The 16,363-nt window shown below is 41.3% G+C and overlaps 1 protein-coding gene across 5 annotated transcripts in view; it reads left to right on the top strand.

Annotated features, from left to right (window-relative positions):
- The first annotated feature begins 393 nt into the window (after positions 1–393).
- LOC6545554 (whirlin) overlaps positions 394–16,363 on the top strand; it is a 36,255-nt gene continuing 20,285 nt past the window's right edge. For 3 of the 5 annotated variants that reach the window (XM_026978025.1, XM_026978024.1, XM_026978023.1), the window contains exons 1-4: positions 397–2,020; positions 11,999–12,839; positions 12,906–13,044; positions 14,173–14,303. In XM_026978025.1, the coding sequence (XP_026833826.1) occupies positions 12,012–12,839; positions 12,906–13,044; positions 14,173–14,303 (1,098 nt within the window). In that variant the 5' untranslated portion in view covers positions 397–2,020; positions 11,999–12,011. Of the gene's footprint in view, positions 2,021–11,998; positions 12,840–12,905; positions 13,045–14,172; positions 14,304–16,363 lie in introns of all 5 variants that reach the window. The other 2 variants (XM_026978022.1, XM_026978021.1) reach the window with 1 other exon arrangement.

The raw sequence follows: 16,363 nt of genomic DNA, 5'->3' as shown, positions 1-16,363 counted from the left end.
GTGCATTGTAAGCACATTTTATTAATATTAATATTATTATTAGGGGAAAACATAAACGATTTGAAATAAAATAATTATTATTATTTTTATTATATATTTAGTTTCTGAATTTAAAAATGGTTTTAGATCAAGTGCATTTTGTAAAAATATTTAAATTGTATCAAAATAATATATATGTTATATATATATTATATATATCAATATATATTATTCATGCAAAATAATAATTTCAATTAATATGCAAATAATATTTTTAATTTTTTTATTCTTTTATTTATGTGTAGGGACAGCATACGTGAGAGAGGGAGAGAGCACGCAGCTCGCCAGGACGTCGCCAGTCAGTCTCGGCGGGGATTCCGCTCTCGGAGGGTTGCTCTCTTCGGCTGCACGGAAGCCTACAAAATCGGGGAAAGCTTTTGGGCCGAGGCCTCTGCGAAGCGAAGCCTTCAAAGTAGTCGGAGAAGTGGAGCCAAACGGTAAAGACGCGGAGCTCCGCTGAAAAATAACACAATATACAGAAGGAGAGAGCGAAGGGGAAGAAACTACAAAATCGCAGCCCAAATCGCGCTTCGTGGAAAAGAAAAAGTTGGCTACAAAATAATTGCAAAAAGGCTTCCGCCAAATAACACCGAAAGAATCGAAATAAAAAGTGTTTTGAAATGCCAGTTAAGCAAATACGCCAATTATGGGCTGCATAAGGCGAAAGAAGGAAAGAGACAGGGCAACTCTGCCTCTTCCGTGTTGTTGTGTGTAATGTGTGAAACGATTTTCCTCCTTCAACAATTTTTTTGGCAATATGCACGGGGCATGTAGATACAGCGACGAACATGCTAAAATAGAGCCACAGAGAAGGGCTCTTCATTAAATTGGTTGCAGGAGAATAAGCTGAAAAAAAACAGAAACAGTAGCAGATGAGGGTTACTTTATGAGGCAAACACCAAGGAAATAATAACCTTGACGGCTTCTGGCCAAGGCTCTCAACTCGCTGTTCGATGGCTCCAGTCATACAACATGGCGTTTGCTTAACAAAACCAAAATATTATATGCCAGCAAGTATGCAAACATGTGCAACAAAGTGTGCGTGCGCGTGTGTGGGTGCCAAATAAAATATTAAGCAAATAAATAAGCGATTCGATTCGACTCGACTCCACTCTACGCGATTCCCGATGACGCATTCGAGAAGAGTAGGGCAGAAGGTTAAATTACACAAAACGTCAAATTCGCCACGTACGATAGTCGTTTCGGAGTCGCGAGTCCGAAATTCGGATTCGGTTTCGGAGTGCTCGGTCGGGATACGGAGTATTCAGATTATAGGCGTACAGAGAGCAGAAACTATAGAGCACATAACACACCAAAACTTTCCAACTGGACCCGGCCAGATAAATACAAAGCCGAAAAAATCACCAAAAAATCATTAAATATTATGAGTCTATGAGCCTCAAACAAAGTGTCGCTGTGTCACTGAAAAATAGCAAGCATATTATTTCAACAATTTACTCAACCAGAAAATGTGCCTAGCTCTCTGAGCGTGGGAGAAAGCTTGACAAGAGAGAAAGGGAGTGAGAGAGAGAGAGAGAGTAGCACCCTCAACCCAAATTCACCACAATAAAATACAACAAAGAGGCAACTAAAAAAAAAATTGAAAAAAAATACTTTCACTCTCGCCACAACGTGGCGGCATCGAGAGGCAGGAAGCGCATAGAGTGACAGACAGACAGAAAGAGACGGACGGCCGGTCGGACGGACGGCGCTGGAAAACTCAAAGGGAAAACTTTTTGCATGCCACAAGCAGCAGGAGCGTCACAATCAGCATCAGCTGACTGCTGCAGGAAGCCTGGCAGCAGGACAACTGTGTGTTGCGGACAGGACGAGCGTCCGGTCGTGTCACCATCCATTCAATAGGGGCCTCCAGCAAACACTGGCCGACACACAGGCTCCTCTGGCCGCCACTCACCAACACACACACACACACCGCGCCCGAGCAACGGCAGTTTTAATGTATCCTTAGAATTCCAAACAGGTGAGCATACAACCCAAATTGTGAACACAGATAAGGCACAAATAAGGTGCAGTGAAAGGACTTGATACTCGTATAATAAATCATTGTGTTTATAGTTTTGAATGGGCGATAAGTCTGAATGCCTCGGCCCGCAAAAGTGTGCTACATAAAAAGTTGCGAAACTTGTCACTAGGATACCGTGAATACAGTAGTCTCATTGTTTCAATTATTATTGGTCTCTCTTGCCCATTTTGTTTTCGCACATAGCTCGGTAAGAGTTTTTTTCGGAATATGACATTTGATATCTATTTAAAAGTTTGCATAAATATAAGACAACACAAGGCCGCTTGATGTGGGTTATAAGCTAAATACTGTGAATGCAAAATAGTTTGTTTAATTATTAGAACATAGACGTTTCACCAAAACAAAACACCAGCTATTCTCTATACCATCTATACCAAACTTATTCACTTTTGAGGTGAATACTAACATTTTATAAGATAAGATGATAACATTAACATGATAACATTTTCTTGGTCGCAGGTGAATTGGATAAAATACTTAGACCATCTTCAAGAAGTAGTTTTCTGTTCGGTTTCAAGCCAATTACAAAAGTGTAGCAAATTTAATTTATTTTCACTCAGCTTTAATTTTGGTATCACCACAATTAAGTTTTTGTTAAGAAAAACTTGTAACCTTTTTAATATCTCTCAATTCTGTAATTTTTCTTATTAAATACCCGAAGTAAAATATAGGTTAAAAAGCCGTAGTCCCGCTGCTTTTTTACAAATAAATTAAAAATGTCCCATCGACTAACAAGTACATGCCGGAAAAAAAACGTTCATGTCTTCAAGGACGCTCCTTTCGATTTTATCTCAAGCCCTGCTCGGCACTCGCACCCTTCAAACGCTCTTCAATTACAAAACTTTTATTCTTTTTCTCCACTCTTCACGCAGCAATTTGGCTTTAATTGCAACCGCCCCCAGTGCAATCTTAATTTGCATAAATTTTCCGCGTGCCGAACGGACACGTCCCCTTCGTTAGACTCATAATAACCACAACTCAGTTTCAATTAAGAGCTCAGCCATCAATTATGCAGAGCAAAAATGATGGCGGTGAACCAAAAAAATCGAACCAAAAAAAACAAAAGTTTTACATACTTTTCGGCTGTCCAACGTATAATAATATATTACTTATTATTAATGCAATTGGGTAAAATTTAGCCGTAGAATTCAATCATACAAAATGCAAAATAGAGGTATAGACCACAGAAATGCGAGAAATCAAATTTTCATTTCCAATTAGTGCGCTGAGCTCCAATCAAATGGGAGCTGATGTAAATAGGCAAATATCACTCATACGCCTAGTACGCCCAATGTCCTGTCAGGCTGTGCGCTTCCGTTTTTCGGCAATTAATTAGGCGCAAATTTTAATTAAATGGCGTCAGTGGATGGAATGTTTTCCCGATGACGGCAGTTGGCACTTGGTTCACGGCCAAGTTATTTTCTTCTCCCCAACACCGAGCTGTGGCACAAACTCATTAAATAGTTATTACTCAGCCTCAGCTCGTGTTCGCCTCAGCCAAAGTGTCAACCACGAGTGTGTTTTTTAGGTTATTAATATCTTACTCGAAATTTCTGTTGTCGCTGTGTCGTTAATAATGGCTTTTGTGAAAGTGATAAGGTAAACTATCTTTTTGGGTCAAGGTGGGTGAGGTTTTGGGCTTGTGTTTTAATAAACAATTGTCTACGTATAAAGATCAGTTTTGTAGTATCTCTATAAGATCATACCTAATATTTTATGAAAGGCATCTCAAGTTGCAAGTCCTTAAAGCTATTATGCTGATATATCCGCTATCGAATTGAAGTTACGTGACCATCTTCCCAGTCGCCAACTTTAATTACACCCATCATAAAATAAGCCGAAAAACCCAACCCACCGCACAGCGAAGGTGAAGGAAAGAAATTCCAATAATTGTTTTATGGTATAACTCAAGGTGTGGGTGACATACCCTGGCATTCCCGGAACGCACCTCACATCCTGACCTCGCACTATCCACAAGTTTTTGGCTGGCAATCATTAAGTGGCCAAAGCCCAACTAAAGCAAATCCAAGTGGGGTTTGAAGTGGGCCGAGCCCTTCTGCTTTTAGTTTTCGCTGGCATAACAATCAATCTTGGAGCCTATGAGGGGGAGGAGGGTGGCAAACGAAGACACAGGTGTCCAGTCAGAAGGATATCGTTAAACGGAGGGCGGGGCTGCCATATCAAATAATCCTTTTTTTGTTCATGCTCGTAGATATGTATTTAGCAAACTCAAGCTTGAGCACTTCAAGAGCTCATTAAGTGGGCTAACCTTGATGGAGGACATGCGGGGTGGGGGTGAATTGGGGTCGTCTTAGAAATGTTGCAAGTTTCCCTCTTAATTCACTTAAGACTTTCGGTTTGAGTTGGCCAGTACTCACGCGCACACACAGGCGCACACATTATAAATGGCAAATCCTACAGCCGTAAGGTGGCAATTGAATGTCGGACTCCGTCTCTTTCTGTGTGTCCGTGTGCAGGTCCTTTGAGTATCTTGTATTAAGAAAGTTTCCCTCACCGTTCGCCATTGAATTGAGTCGCAAGTAGGTCTTGATAAAGTAAGGACCATTCAGCAGTTTTCCATAGGCAAATAGAAAAATATTTATAAAACTGGAATTGCGATTTGTCCTTGCAACTTTTCCTACGTTCCCTCTCATTTTTTTTTTCCATTTTCTGCTGTAGGAGGTAAAAAGGATGTGGGATAATAGATTTGCGTCTGTACGAGCGCCTCGGTTAACCTCTTTCTTTGTTATTCTCCCCATTTTCAACCCAGGGCAAATTGCTATAAGTGTGTTGGGGGCTTTGGCTTTGGGCCATGTTTCTGTTTCACTCTTCATCGGTGACACTAATTGCTGGCTTATTATCCTTATTTGTGTTGGAAATGTGCTGGATCTGGGGCTTTCCCACGCAACTCAACGATTATGATGACTCTGATAAAACGCTGTATTATTTATTGCACTGCGGGGTTGCCAAATTGTGAACTGCGAATTTAAACGTGATGAATAATAAATGCCTCCCTTTATGACTTTCTATTAAATGCGTCGTTTATGATAAAGTCAGCGTTCTGAGCTTCACTAAATTTCAGAAGTAAATAACATAGTTTGTGTGTTCTTTTCAATATCCACTTAAAATAAACATAGCTTCTTAGACAGTGAATCCGTTGGAAATAAATAGAAGCATATATTTACATTTAATAGACTCTTGCAGAAAGAGCGATTTATATATGAATTTATTAGTTTTTGCACTTATCTTGAACAGTTTTCCATAGCCCATCGTGGCAATGGCTTCCCTACTGTCTTTCTCCGTTGCGGCATGGTTTGACCTGTTTATGTATTTATTATTGATTTTGGCTGGTGCCCCATTTGGTCTGGCAGTTTATTTTTGGATTTTATTTTCATGACAATGGGTGGTTTATTAACTTTCAGTTGGCTGACACAATAATTAAGGGGCTTATGGGCTGCAGTTTGGCATTCCAAATTATGTGGAATTTTCTATAGGAGATTTATGTAAAAATTGAAGGCTTTCAGCGCTTTAATGCATAGACAAGCGAATGCCAAGCCAAATGGCTAAAATTGTCAATAACATTTGATTCTTAATTAAGATGAATGGTAATTTAACCTGACCTAACATAGCTCGCCTCACCTGTGATATGTATGATTATTAATTCCTGTCATAAATATCAATTTTCAAATGCACCAATTTCGTACTCCTCACTACATGGCAAGCGTAAACTAGAATTCATGCCGGGCATAATATGTTAGTTGGGTTTTTTATAACAACCCCAGTCCACAGTCACCTTTTAGTTTGTGTGTAAGTTGCGTGAGCTCTTCATTCAACTTGAGACTTTGTCGACTCGAGAGCTTCTTGCTAGCCCGAACTCCAGCCATTCAGCGGTACGTGTGTATATATTCTGGTGCTTTTTGTTTTTGCCCAGAACTAACTTTTCGTGACTGGACAAAATGCTGCTCGGCGTTTTGTAGGAAATGCCAGCCTGTCCTGGCTGTCCTGTCTCTCGTTGGCACACACACACTCCCCGGACCCTGACTTCCCCAGTTAGTTTCATTTGCCTTTTACATTTCCACACATTTCCTACTTTTTTACCGCTGCACCGGGAAAAAGTTATTGCTCATAATCATCAAGTCAGAAAATATCAAGGAAATGCAAATACATATACATGCATGCAAATATATTACCAACAAGAAATCAAAAAAGTTTTTCAAAAATGTAAATCTTCCATTTATTGGTATTAGTTGGTATTAGTTGGTATTAGCGAATGACAAAAAAATGTACTGCAATTTATTCACAATTATTCATATTATACATACATTAATTATGAAAATTATTCACATCAATCAATCAATCAGTATGGTGAAACTGCAAAACATATAAATATATCAAAAATATATACACTTCACATTTGGATTTTGACATAAAAGGACCAATGCTTTCTCCGAAATGCAGTAAGGGTTCCTCTCAGTGTAGTTGCGTGTCTGTGCATAGACGACCTACTCAAAAGAGGGAAATTTGGGCGGAAAAGGGGGTGGTGTGTGGTAGGGACAGCGAGACGACGCTTTGCATATTTATTTTATTTGATTTCTGTTCGCTTTTTCCTACGTTTTTTAGGTTTGGCGGGGATCTGATATTCCCGCTTATATAACAAACGCGACGTGTGATTAAAAATTCGTAATTTGCTCGTATATTTCGTATACCTTACTTCGCTCACCTGGTACCCTTCTTTGTGTGTCATGTTTTTTGTAGCATACCTGAGGCGTTCCACTTCCCAGTTCAACTTTTCCCCTCTTTTTTCGAGCGTGTTTTGTGCCATTTTTGCCGCAGCCAATGCTGTTGTTGTAACCGTTCCTCGTGCTTCATTAATATTTAATTAAAAAATCAATAGTTGACATGTAAGTCAACTTGGTTTGTTCTTCTTTCGGGCCTGGTTTGTTGTACCTTTTCCACGTTTTCGGTTCCTTTTGGCCATTTTCTTTCTATCTGCCCTAACTTATGCATGTGCATTTGTGCATATCTTATTATGGCAGATTTTCTTCTGGCTTCGTGTCGTCTACGTGACGTTTTAGTTGGAAAAATATCTCAAGAAAACCACACCCTTCACGCTAGCAAAAGGAAATTTTAATTGAAAAAAGGCATGTATGTTTTACATATCTATTTGCATACCAAAAGAAGTAGCTGTAACGCATATGTAGAGGACAGAAAAGACATATTTCAGTCTTTCGCCATTGATTAAAAACAATTGTTTGAAGAATCAGCTTCATATTACAATGCCTATCGAGTGTTACACTTGAATTAAACCACAATTATTATATTTTGCTGGTAGAAGGAAGCTCTTCCGACTTAATTAAGTATATGTTCTTGATCAAGATATTTGGTCAAGTCGTTCTGGTCTTGTCCGTATAAATGCTGTGATCTCGGGAAGTATAAAAGCTACAAAGTTGAGAGAACCATGCATGGCGTCTAAACGGGTATCTGATAGTCGAGGGATTTGACCAGAGCGTTCTATCTTGTTTGCACATACAAACATGTATGCCAGGCATTCAAATATTCAATATCAAATATCCGGGGGCGTTAGGTAATTGAGTGGCAGCATTCACAAAGCTCATTAATACATGAACTAGTGCATTTCCATTATGTATTAGATTGCATTGTTTTGTTGTAGTACTTGGCTCACGGGGCAAGTACAACGTCACTTTGACAAGGCCCTTGGAATATCTTTCATCTGCGGGCCATCAATTTGCTTCAGATGAGTGCTGAAATTAAGTTCATATGAACTAATATGCGATTCGATAGGACTTCCCTTTTAACTTGATATAGGATTAGCATTAATAGGATTAAATGAGTAATCTTCACATGCCATCTCAAGACTTATAATATATAGTTTTTCATCCGTTTAAGAAAATTATTTTATTTAATAGGTTCTGTTTATTGGTTAAAACATTTTATCAATATATTGGGAGTTGAGTGAAGGAGGGACTGCTTTTCTTTGTGACCAAAACCACAATATAGACTTAAAATATTATATTATTATCCTTGTTAGTTTTCATAAGCTGATTAATATGCGTTCGAACTAAGAGGATATTTTGCATTATATGCACTAGAAGGCAATATTCGTAAGTAAAAAGAAACCACAAGATGTACTTCTTAAATTTACCTTGCAATCATATGTGTCACAAATGAGTCACATTTCGAGAAGTTTTCTAAAGTTGACAATCAACACGCTGCATATTCCGGCTTATCACCAACTTAGTAAGAACTCAGCCCGTGGAATAAAGAGAAAATGCACATGATTTCATGTGATTTGCTGCGCAGAGTAAACAAGGCAAAGTCACGTAACTCGAGTCAATGCTCTGCTTATCAAACTTCCACGAGATCTTGTTCGAGATTTATTGACAGCACCACGGAAACGGGAAATGGGAAATGGGCAAGGCACATGTTCCCCATGTGCTACCTTCCTTTTATTTACGCGCAATTAACCCAGTTACAAGTTCGACATGCCGCTTTTGGCAAACAGCCCCCGCACTCGTGCATATCCTGCATTCATCATAATTACTTCCCCAGAAATTTACCGCCGAAAAAAAGGCAAAGGAAAAGGAGAATGGAAAAAAAGGAGTTCGCTGATGATGATGATGAACGGTGATGAATGCCCTGGGCTTAAGCGAACTTCTGCAGCCTTGGTTAATGTTTTAATATGCCTCTGGCAACTATTAAGCGTACTTGAAAAGCTGAATGTTAAATGCCAGGCGCATATTAAACATCAATTATTAATGGCAAGCGATAAACGGGTTTGCTCTGAAATAAAGTCTTTTGCATAGCATACATTTGGGGGCCTCCTTTCTTCCTGTTCATTTGCGCCTGTGTGTGTACTCATTGTATGCAAATACTCAAACATCGAAATGTGCTTAGCAATTATTTTAAAAATGCAAACAACTAGAATACCAACAACTATGACTATTGCCATCGCAGTTGAGCATCGGACCAAAAAGCACGATGTAAAAGGACACATTCCCACATCGACACGGAAAAAAACCCTTGTTTCCATTTCAATCTATATTTATATATTTATATAAATTTATATCTATATTTAAATAGACCTTACAAAAAGAAATGTAATTGTTAAAGCAAGCTGTGCCATTTTATTGCAGCTAACATCATGTGAATATCCTAAGAATTTTTAGGCTCAGCTTGACGCTTTTTTTCTGTGTAAAATACAGGCATGAAACCTGCCTAGGCTCGAGTCCAATAAAAACTGGAGTGAACAATATACAAAACTTATTTTCAAATCAAACAACAGCAACAGCAAAAACCAAAGACAAGGGGGCAAAGTGCAGGCGGCGTGGCAGTGACAACGGCGAAACAGTTACAACAAACTGCCAGCTGTTGGAAGTAGACAAACACGAGAATTGGAACTCGGCACAGTGGAATCTGAGCCCCCAAAATTATACAAATATTTTCCGAAAACCCAAAATGTTGTCTTTCAAATATTCACAAATTATTTGACCATCTGACGCCTTCTGATATTCCATATTTGAGTTTAAAAAACGCTTTAAATTTCCTCCAAAAATGTACTGCATTGAGCAATGTATGCCACGGTCTATCTATGCACTCTCGACTGGCTGCTTGGCACAAACCAGAGTCAGACTAACAAATTCCGAAAAATGTCACAACGCGTACATGAGAAATGTCCTTGTGTCAAGCGCCAACGACAAACGGCGGCAACTGTGGTTGTGAGTGTTGGTGTGTGAGTGCTTTTTGTCACCGTTTAGCAGTTAGTTCTTCCTTTAGCGATTGCAAGCATAGCGATAAAGTCCAGCACGTGTTAGCCTGCTTCCGAATGAATACCGTCCCTTGGAGATCCCGAAGTGGATGTTATACCCGGCACTTGCGATAATAGCACTATATCCGCGGTGAGCACTGATTATGAGCTTTAGTGGCCCGTTTGGGACTTCATCAGTTTTGCCATTTTTGAAGTTTGCAAGCTGTCTTGGGGAATTTTCAGAAGGACGATCAAGTCCGAGCCCCACAACTTAATGGCAATAAGTGGAGCACTCTTTGCAAGTGCACAGTGTCGCTGTTTATGTGTGTGTGAGTGAGTGCGGTTCCTGGGCAAGTGTGTGTGTGAGTCCTGGCTGTGCTTTACCAAGGTCATGAGTAAATACGTTTGGAGCATGCTGTTTTTGTCGTTTATTCTCTAACAAAGCCAGGCCAGCAGCAAGAACAAAAAGAAAAATAAATAACAGAAAAGAGGGACAGAGAGAGTGAAAATTTATTGTCATATCTATTTAATATAGGGAAGCTTCTGCTGATGCGTCTTATTGATATTTATACAAAATACATTGGCACACTCACGCACACACACAAACATATGTTTTCCATTTCTGCGCGTGTATTTGTTAGCCTCATTTGTAATGGCGTCTGCTTGCCAATTTGTTGTGTGGCAGAAAGAAATGCAAATGGGTATCGGTAAATCAAAAAGGACATTATTGGCTGCTTGTTAGACGTAAGCACAATTGCCAGCCATTACGAAGGTGTCTCTGTGTGCGTGTCCCAGTGTGGGTGTGCTGCTGTCTGAATTAAGCATGTGTGCGTGTTTAGTTTGTCCTGTGTTTGTGTTTGTGTTTGCCAATGGTCGACCGCTAAGTGCGCTTAAGCGTCAAACCAAATTGGCCGGCGCTTTGTTCTTCAGCGCTTAGCTGAAAGTGCACTTTACCTTTCCACACCTCTCCCATCTCCCTCCCACACACACACACACACACACATACACTCAGCTTAACAACTCAAATGTAAAAAGAAAAAAAACACACATGCACTAGTATTTGAGCACTCGAAACTTATTTGCTATTTACACTCGATTAATCGACAGCGTTTCGTTCATGCCTTTGATACAACTTTTATTGGCATAATCGATGGGGAAGTTTTTTAATTGAATTCGATGGCCTGATCGAAAGTTAAGAAACTTGCCTTTGATTGCCATTCAATATCGAATCATTGAGCTAGTCAGCTTGGAGTCTTTAAATAATTTAAATCATATTGATTCAAACTGAAAGTAAACCCGACTAGTGTGGCGTAATTATGGAATGCCCATAGATGTGATCCATGTGCATGTGAAATATACTGCAGTTCTGCTTAGTCCTGTAAAATTGCAACTATTTTATGTTCAGCACCACAGAATGGCTATCGTGTGCCCGTCAGTTCCGTTACCAGGGGCACGGCTAAGTGAGTGGCAATGTGTGAGCACGGCAATTTTCAACTATTTATGAGTAGCGAGGTGCCCTCTTTCCTTCATCAGGAGGACGTGTAAATGTGTAAGGATGGCTTGGCCCAGAAGCACCGCCACTGGGAGTGTGGCACATAGAGCTCTGGCTGCCTTTGTGCTAACCTGTTTTTGTTTTGCCAACCAAAGTTGGCACATAAATAATGAAGCACGGGCATAAGTTCCCATTGATTTCGCAGTGTGCGCAAATGAATGTGTCTGTGTGCTTGTTTGAATGTGTTTGCATGGCTGGTGGAGCAGGGATGAGGGGCGGTAGTACACCATATGACTCTGGAGATTAAGCCATTGTTTGCACTGAATGTGGCGCTCAGTCTGAGCGGCGGCTTAGCGGCCTGCGTACGCAAACAAAAGTTGTTCGCGGGATTGCAGATTGAAAGGTGGAGCTGAGCGGAGGGGGTGTTTTAACCCAATTCCGGACGGCTAGTACCTGGTATTACAGCCAGGGTCGATTAGGCCCCTTTGCAAATTTTGAAAAAAGACAACATGCCACACTTCTAAGAGATCTGATGGATTGGGAGATTTGAAAACTTGTCATGGTCACAGAACACTCACGACAAAGTGAAGAATCCCATTTTGTTAAAGTTTTCGATTACTAATTGTAAATATTAATGGCAACCATTCCATTCTTTCAGCTCCAGCAGTGTAATGCGCCTTGGGGGCAGTGGCATTCCATACGACGGCGACCCCCTGACAATGAGCGCAGCTGGCAACGACTATGCCGAACTCTGTGATCTTGGACCCTCGCGATGGAGTGCCCGACCCTACGGATACAATGCGACCGCAGCGGCAGCCGCCGGCTTTGGCCTGGGGCCCTCGATGGGCGGAACGCAGTCGTCGTCGAGCGTGCCGACGGGCGGATCGGCCGGACTCAGTGGTCACCACCTGCGCAGTAGTGGAGCGCCGGGACCGAGCAGCTTCGAGGCGGAGGACATTGGTATGGCCTTCGGCATGATCAGTCCGCCGCCGGGCAGCGGACCCTACGTCGGATCGTCGGCGGCGGCGGGAGCGGCGGGCGGTTCGCGCGTTGGCAACAGCACCAGTTCGCTGCGCGGTGCCGGCGGTCGATCCGGATTGTATTACTCCCCGCCGGGCACCTCTTACACGATCGTCGAGCGCCCCCACTCGCCGCACTACTACTTCAACTCGGCGGGCGTGCCCACCAAGGGCGGCTCGTTGCCGGGGCGTGGCAGCGCCTATCTCAGCTCCTCACCCGCCAGCCACATGGCCGCCGGAACGGCGGGCACCCTGCCCACCTCGACGGCGGCCAGTGGGCGATCGATGGGCCAGCACGCGAGCAGCAATGGCAACAAGAAGCGGCCCATCTCGCCGGAGCAGGTGCTCCGCATGTTCGGCGCCACCCAGTCGTCATCAGTTCCTACGAGTAGCTACCACTACAGCAACGGCGGCACGCGGGATCGGGATCGCACCGGCAGGCGGAGCCCCGCCAGCAGTCCGCCCTCCACCACCCACCAGGTGGGTGTTCATAAAACACTTTTATATTCAATTAAAATAAAATCTCAATGTCTTCTTCTTTTCCAGATTTATCGGGATCGGGAGCGGGAAAGGGATCGCAGTGTCCCGAATATCCATGAACTTACAACGCGAACCGTTTCCATGTCGCGCGACCAGCAAATCGATCATGGTTTCGGCATTTGCGTTAAAGGAGGCAAAGACTCAGGTGAGTGTGTCTTCAATATATGAAGATCATATGGCTTATATGAAAACTCCACTGCAAACGGGCAACAGAATGTCCTTCCAGAAGGCTCTTAAAGCGAATTTAATTTAGCTATGCATCTGGCATGGTCAACTTGGCGTATACGTGATTTGAGAAACCAGGCTATGGAAATCAATTTTATTGCTTGGTAAATCCTGAGCATTTTAAACATAATTCGCTTCTTAATCTCGTGTTATTGGCTAATAGTAAATAAAGCAGAAACCATAAGCTCTGTTAAGCCCTGCGATTTGTCGGAAAAGCCTTCGCAACTGAAATTTCCCGACACTTCTCTGCCCATACAATCTGTCTGCTGCCACGCCCCTTGCTGTTTGATACCATGTTACGCCCAGTCGGTTTTGGGTGATGGCTTCTCCGTGTGCCCCGTTCCTTTGCGCATGGGAAGCTCTTACGTGCAATTTAGTTTTCAATTTCGTTTTATTGTCCGGGTCTCACGGAGCCGTGTGTCCGTCCCGTACCCGTTTGAGTAACCACGTGTATTGGCATGGATGTTTGTGTGTGACAAACCGCCAGCAGCTTTGACATTTCCAAGTGCATTTTGCACCTGACTACCTTTTTGGCTAACCAGCTCTTCCTGCCCGTTTTGCTACGTCTGTTTCCCTTCAACTCTTCCTGCCTTCATTCCCATTTCCTGCCGTTGAATTTATTTTTAGTTTGCAATATGCGGACGGCTTTAAAATCGATAAAAATCTATTTAAGTTGGCCCCCGTATGCAGGCTTCTCTTTTCAGTTCTTCTTCTCTTTACCTCGTCGCCATTGTGCACACTCTCATACATACGAACACACACACACACAAGTACAGAGAAACACACATAGTCACACAAGTGTTTTATAAATTAAACATAAAATGGCTGCCGCATTCCCTTCCTCAATCCACTGCAAAATGGCTGAGCTTAATGAAAAACAACGAAAAAAATGTTGAAAAATTGAAAAAACACAGAGGACCATGGGAGAATGCTCTGGGTAATTTCGGCCCGTGGTTCGGGAAGGGGCTTTATATTAAAAATTGAGTGTGTGAGCGGGCTGGCTAATTGATTTCCCCTCATCCACGCCCCCCTTTTGTTGTTTTTCCAGGCTTAGGCGTCTACATCTCACGCATCGAGGAAAATTCGGTGGCCGAGCGCGCTGGATTGCGACCCGGTGATACAATCCTAGAGGTGAATGGCACCCCCTTCACCTCAATCAATCACGAGGAGGCGCTGAAGGTGAGCATGCCACAAAATATTTACGCTCGCATAAATATTTATATCTCCTTTGATCTTTATTAAATATTTTGTAGTAGCTAATGTTATTTATACTTAGATCGAAGTCGATTAAAGCATACAGCAATGTGGGGTGGGAAGAAAAGGACCTCCGATACCCCAAATATTCAACTTAATTGAATTTTAACATGATTGCTATTTGACCTTGATAAAATCTTACGTAAATAATGAAAAATAAAATATTGTTCAAATTTAAAATGTACCTGAGAGGTATCCAATTAAAATCAGATTTTCGATTGCAATTCACTAGCAGAAGTTGCAAGTCAAAAAGGCAGAAATAAATGAAATTCTTTTTAGAGGCACGAGCTGTATTCACTGCTACGAATTTCCTTCTACTCCTCAGTTCTGTCTTTCGTTCGACCCTGACAGCCATGTCAAATTTTTCTTCTATCAAAAAGTATCTAATTTTATTGTACGCCTTATTGATTTTTAATGCGATTTTCCAGCCAGCCCGTGCTGGCATCGGCAGCCTCAGTTTGTCAATCGCTGGCTCTTAATAGTTGGCCATAATGGGGCTCTATCCATCAAGCATGCCCATATATGCACAAATATATTACATATATTTGTATGGACGTACAACGAGTAAACTGTATTCAGTAGGCCACCATCGTCTTTTATGGCCGACACTTGACAGAGTAACCAAAAGAAAAGCCTTTCCTCGGCCCTTCGATGGTGGCAGGCAGCTGCCTTGGAACGAAAGTCAATTTATTGTGGAATATTTTATGTGACACGTTATGATAGTCAATATAATTCATTCTCAAACATATTACTACATAGATGGCTGAAGGGACGAAGGCTTAGGTTTGGCACTAGATTGGCACATGGTGTGCCATTTCTCACGCTTTTGAGCAATTTAAACTTTAACCGATTTCGACAGAACTTGTTTGGGTACCCACACAATCAGGAAACATAAATATAAATGCAAATATATATGTACATATATATGTATATATGTATACCCCCTTCCTCGTATCGATTGCTGTCTGCTTTGAGCGATTTTTTGTAGTTGTTTCCTCTACAAGTATATAAATCTTTATGCACACGATACAGTTTTGTATGAATATTACTAAACCAAATACGAACATATATTTGAGAAAACCATGAAAAGAAAATCAATAATACACTAATACAAATATACACTGAGAAAAAATTGGCAATAGATTAGTCGCATTTTGTATCAGAATTTTGTTAGTATATTTTATTATTTGTTTAGTACGCTTTATTTACACACTTTTAGTTGGTAGTTTCTGTTGACCGACTGAAAGGACTGACATTTCTGCAAACATAGTAGACAGCTCGCATTTATTAAATTTAAAATTCCATAAGTTGCCACACATCCTTTTAACTAGAAAACTGAGCTGAAAAGCATATCACAACATATTTACATCCTTGCTGGATGTCAAAGAATTCAACCACAAATGCCTATGATGCTGCACTTAATTCTGATATAATCCTTATTCATTTATTAAAAATAAGTGCAGTTGGGTGAAAAGCCCACCGCAAGTCGAAAAATTAGGACTTCAACCGAACCTGCAAGCCCCTAAAAGCAGGCAACACCTGTGAGGATTCACAGACCAATTTGCACAAAGCACCCGCACATAGCCCCTTTCTCCATGGACCAACACAACTTTTGCACATTCTCACATTAGTTTTTTGGTCGGAAACAATTAAAATAATGACAGCAAATTGTGGCAAGCTTCACTGAGAACAGACAACAAAATCAGACCGCAAAAGCGCGCCGACAAATGAAAGTCAGGCGAATTTTGGGGTGGTATTTCGAGTGACGAACACGCCCACAGTAAAAAAGTTAATTAATAATATCGGAATATCGGAAAATTCTGGCATCACGTTACGTACACGTTTTTTGTCCAAGCAATTGGCGAATTTGCATATAATTTTGTTAATTTTCATTTAGTATTTTGCTCCATTTTCCCACTCTCTCTTCTCTTGTTGGTTCGTTACTTTCTGCTCGCATCTGTCCTCTCTTTTTTGTGTCTCTTCTA

The sequence above is a fragment of the Drosophila erecta genome, unplaced genomic scaffold (assembly GCF_003286155.1).
Source record: "Drosophila erecta strain 14021-0224.00,06,07 unplaced genomic scaffold, DereRS2 tig00000021-arrow-pilon, whole genome shotgun sequence".
In the NCBI taxonomy this organism is placed as follows: Eukaryota; Metazoa; Arthropoda; class Insecta; order Diptera; family Drosophilidae; genus Drosophila; species Drosophila erecta.
Note: the sequence above shows the minus strand (reverse complement) of the source record. Positions and strands in the feature narration are given on the sequence as shown.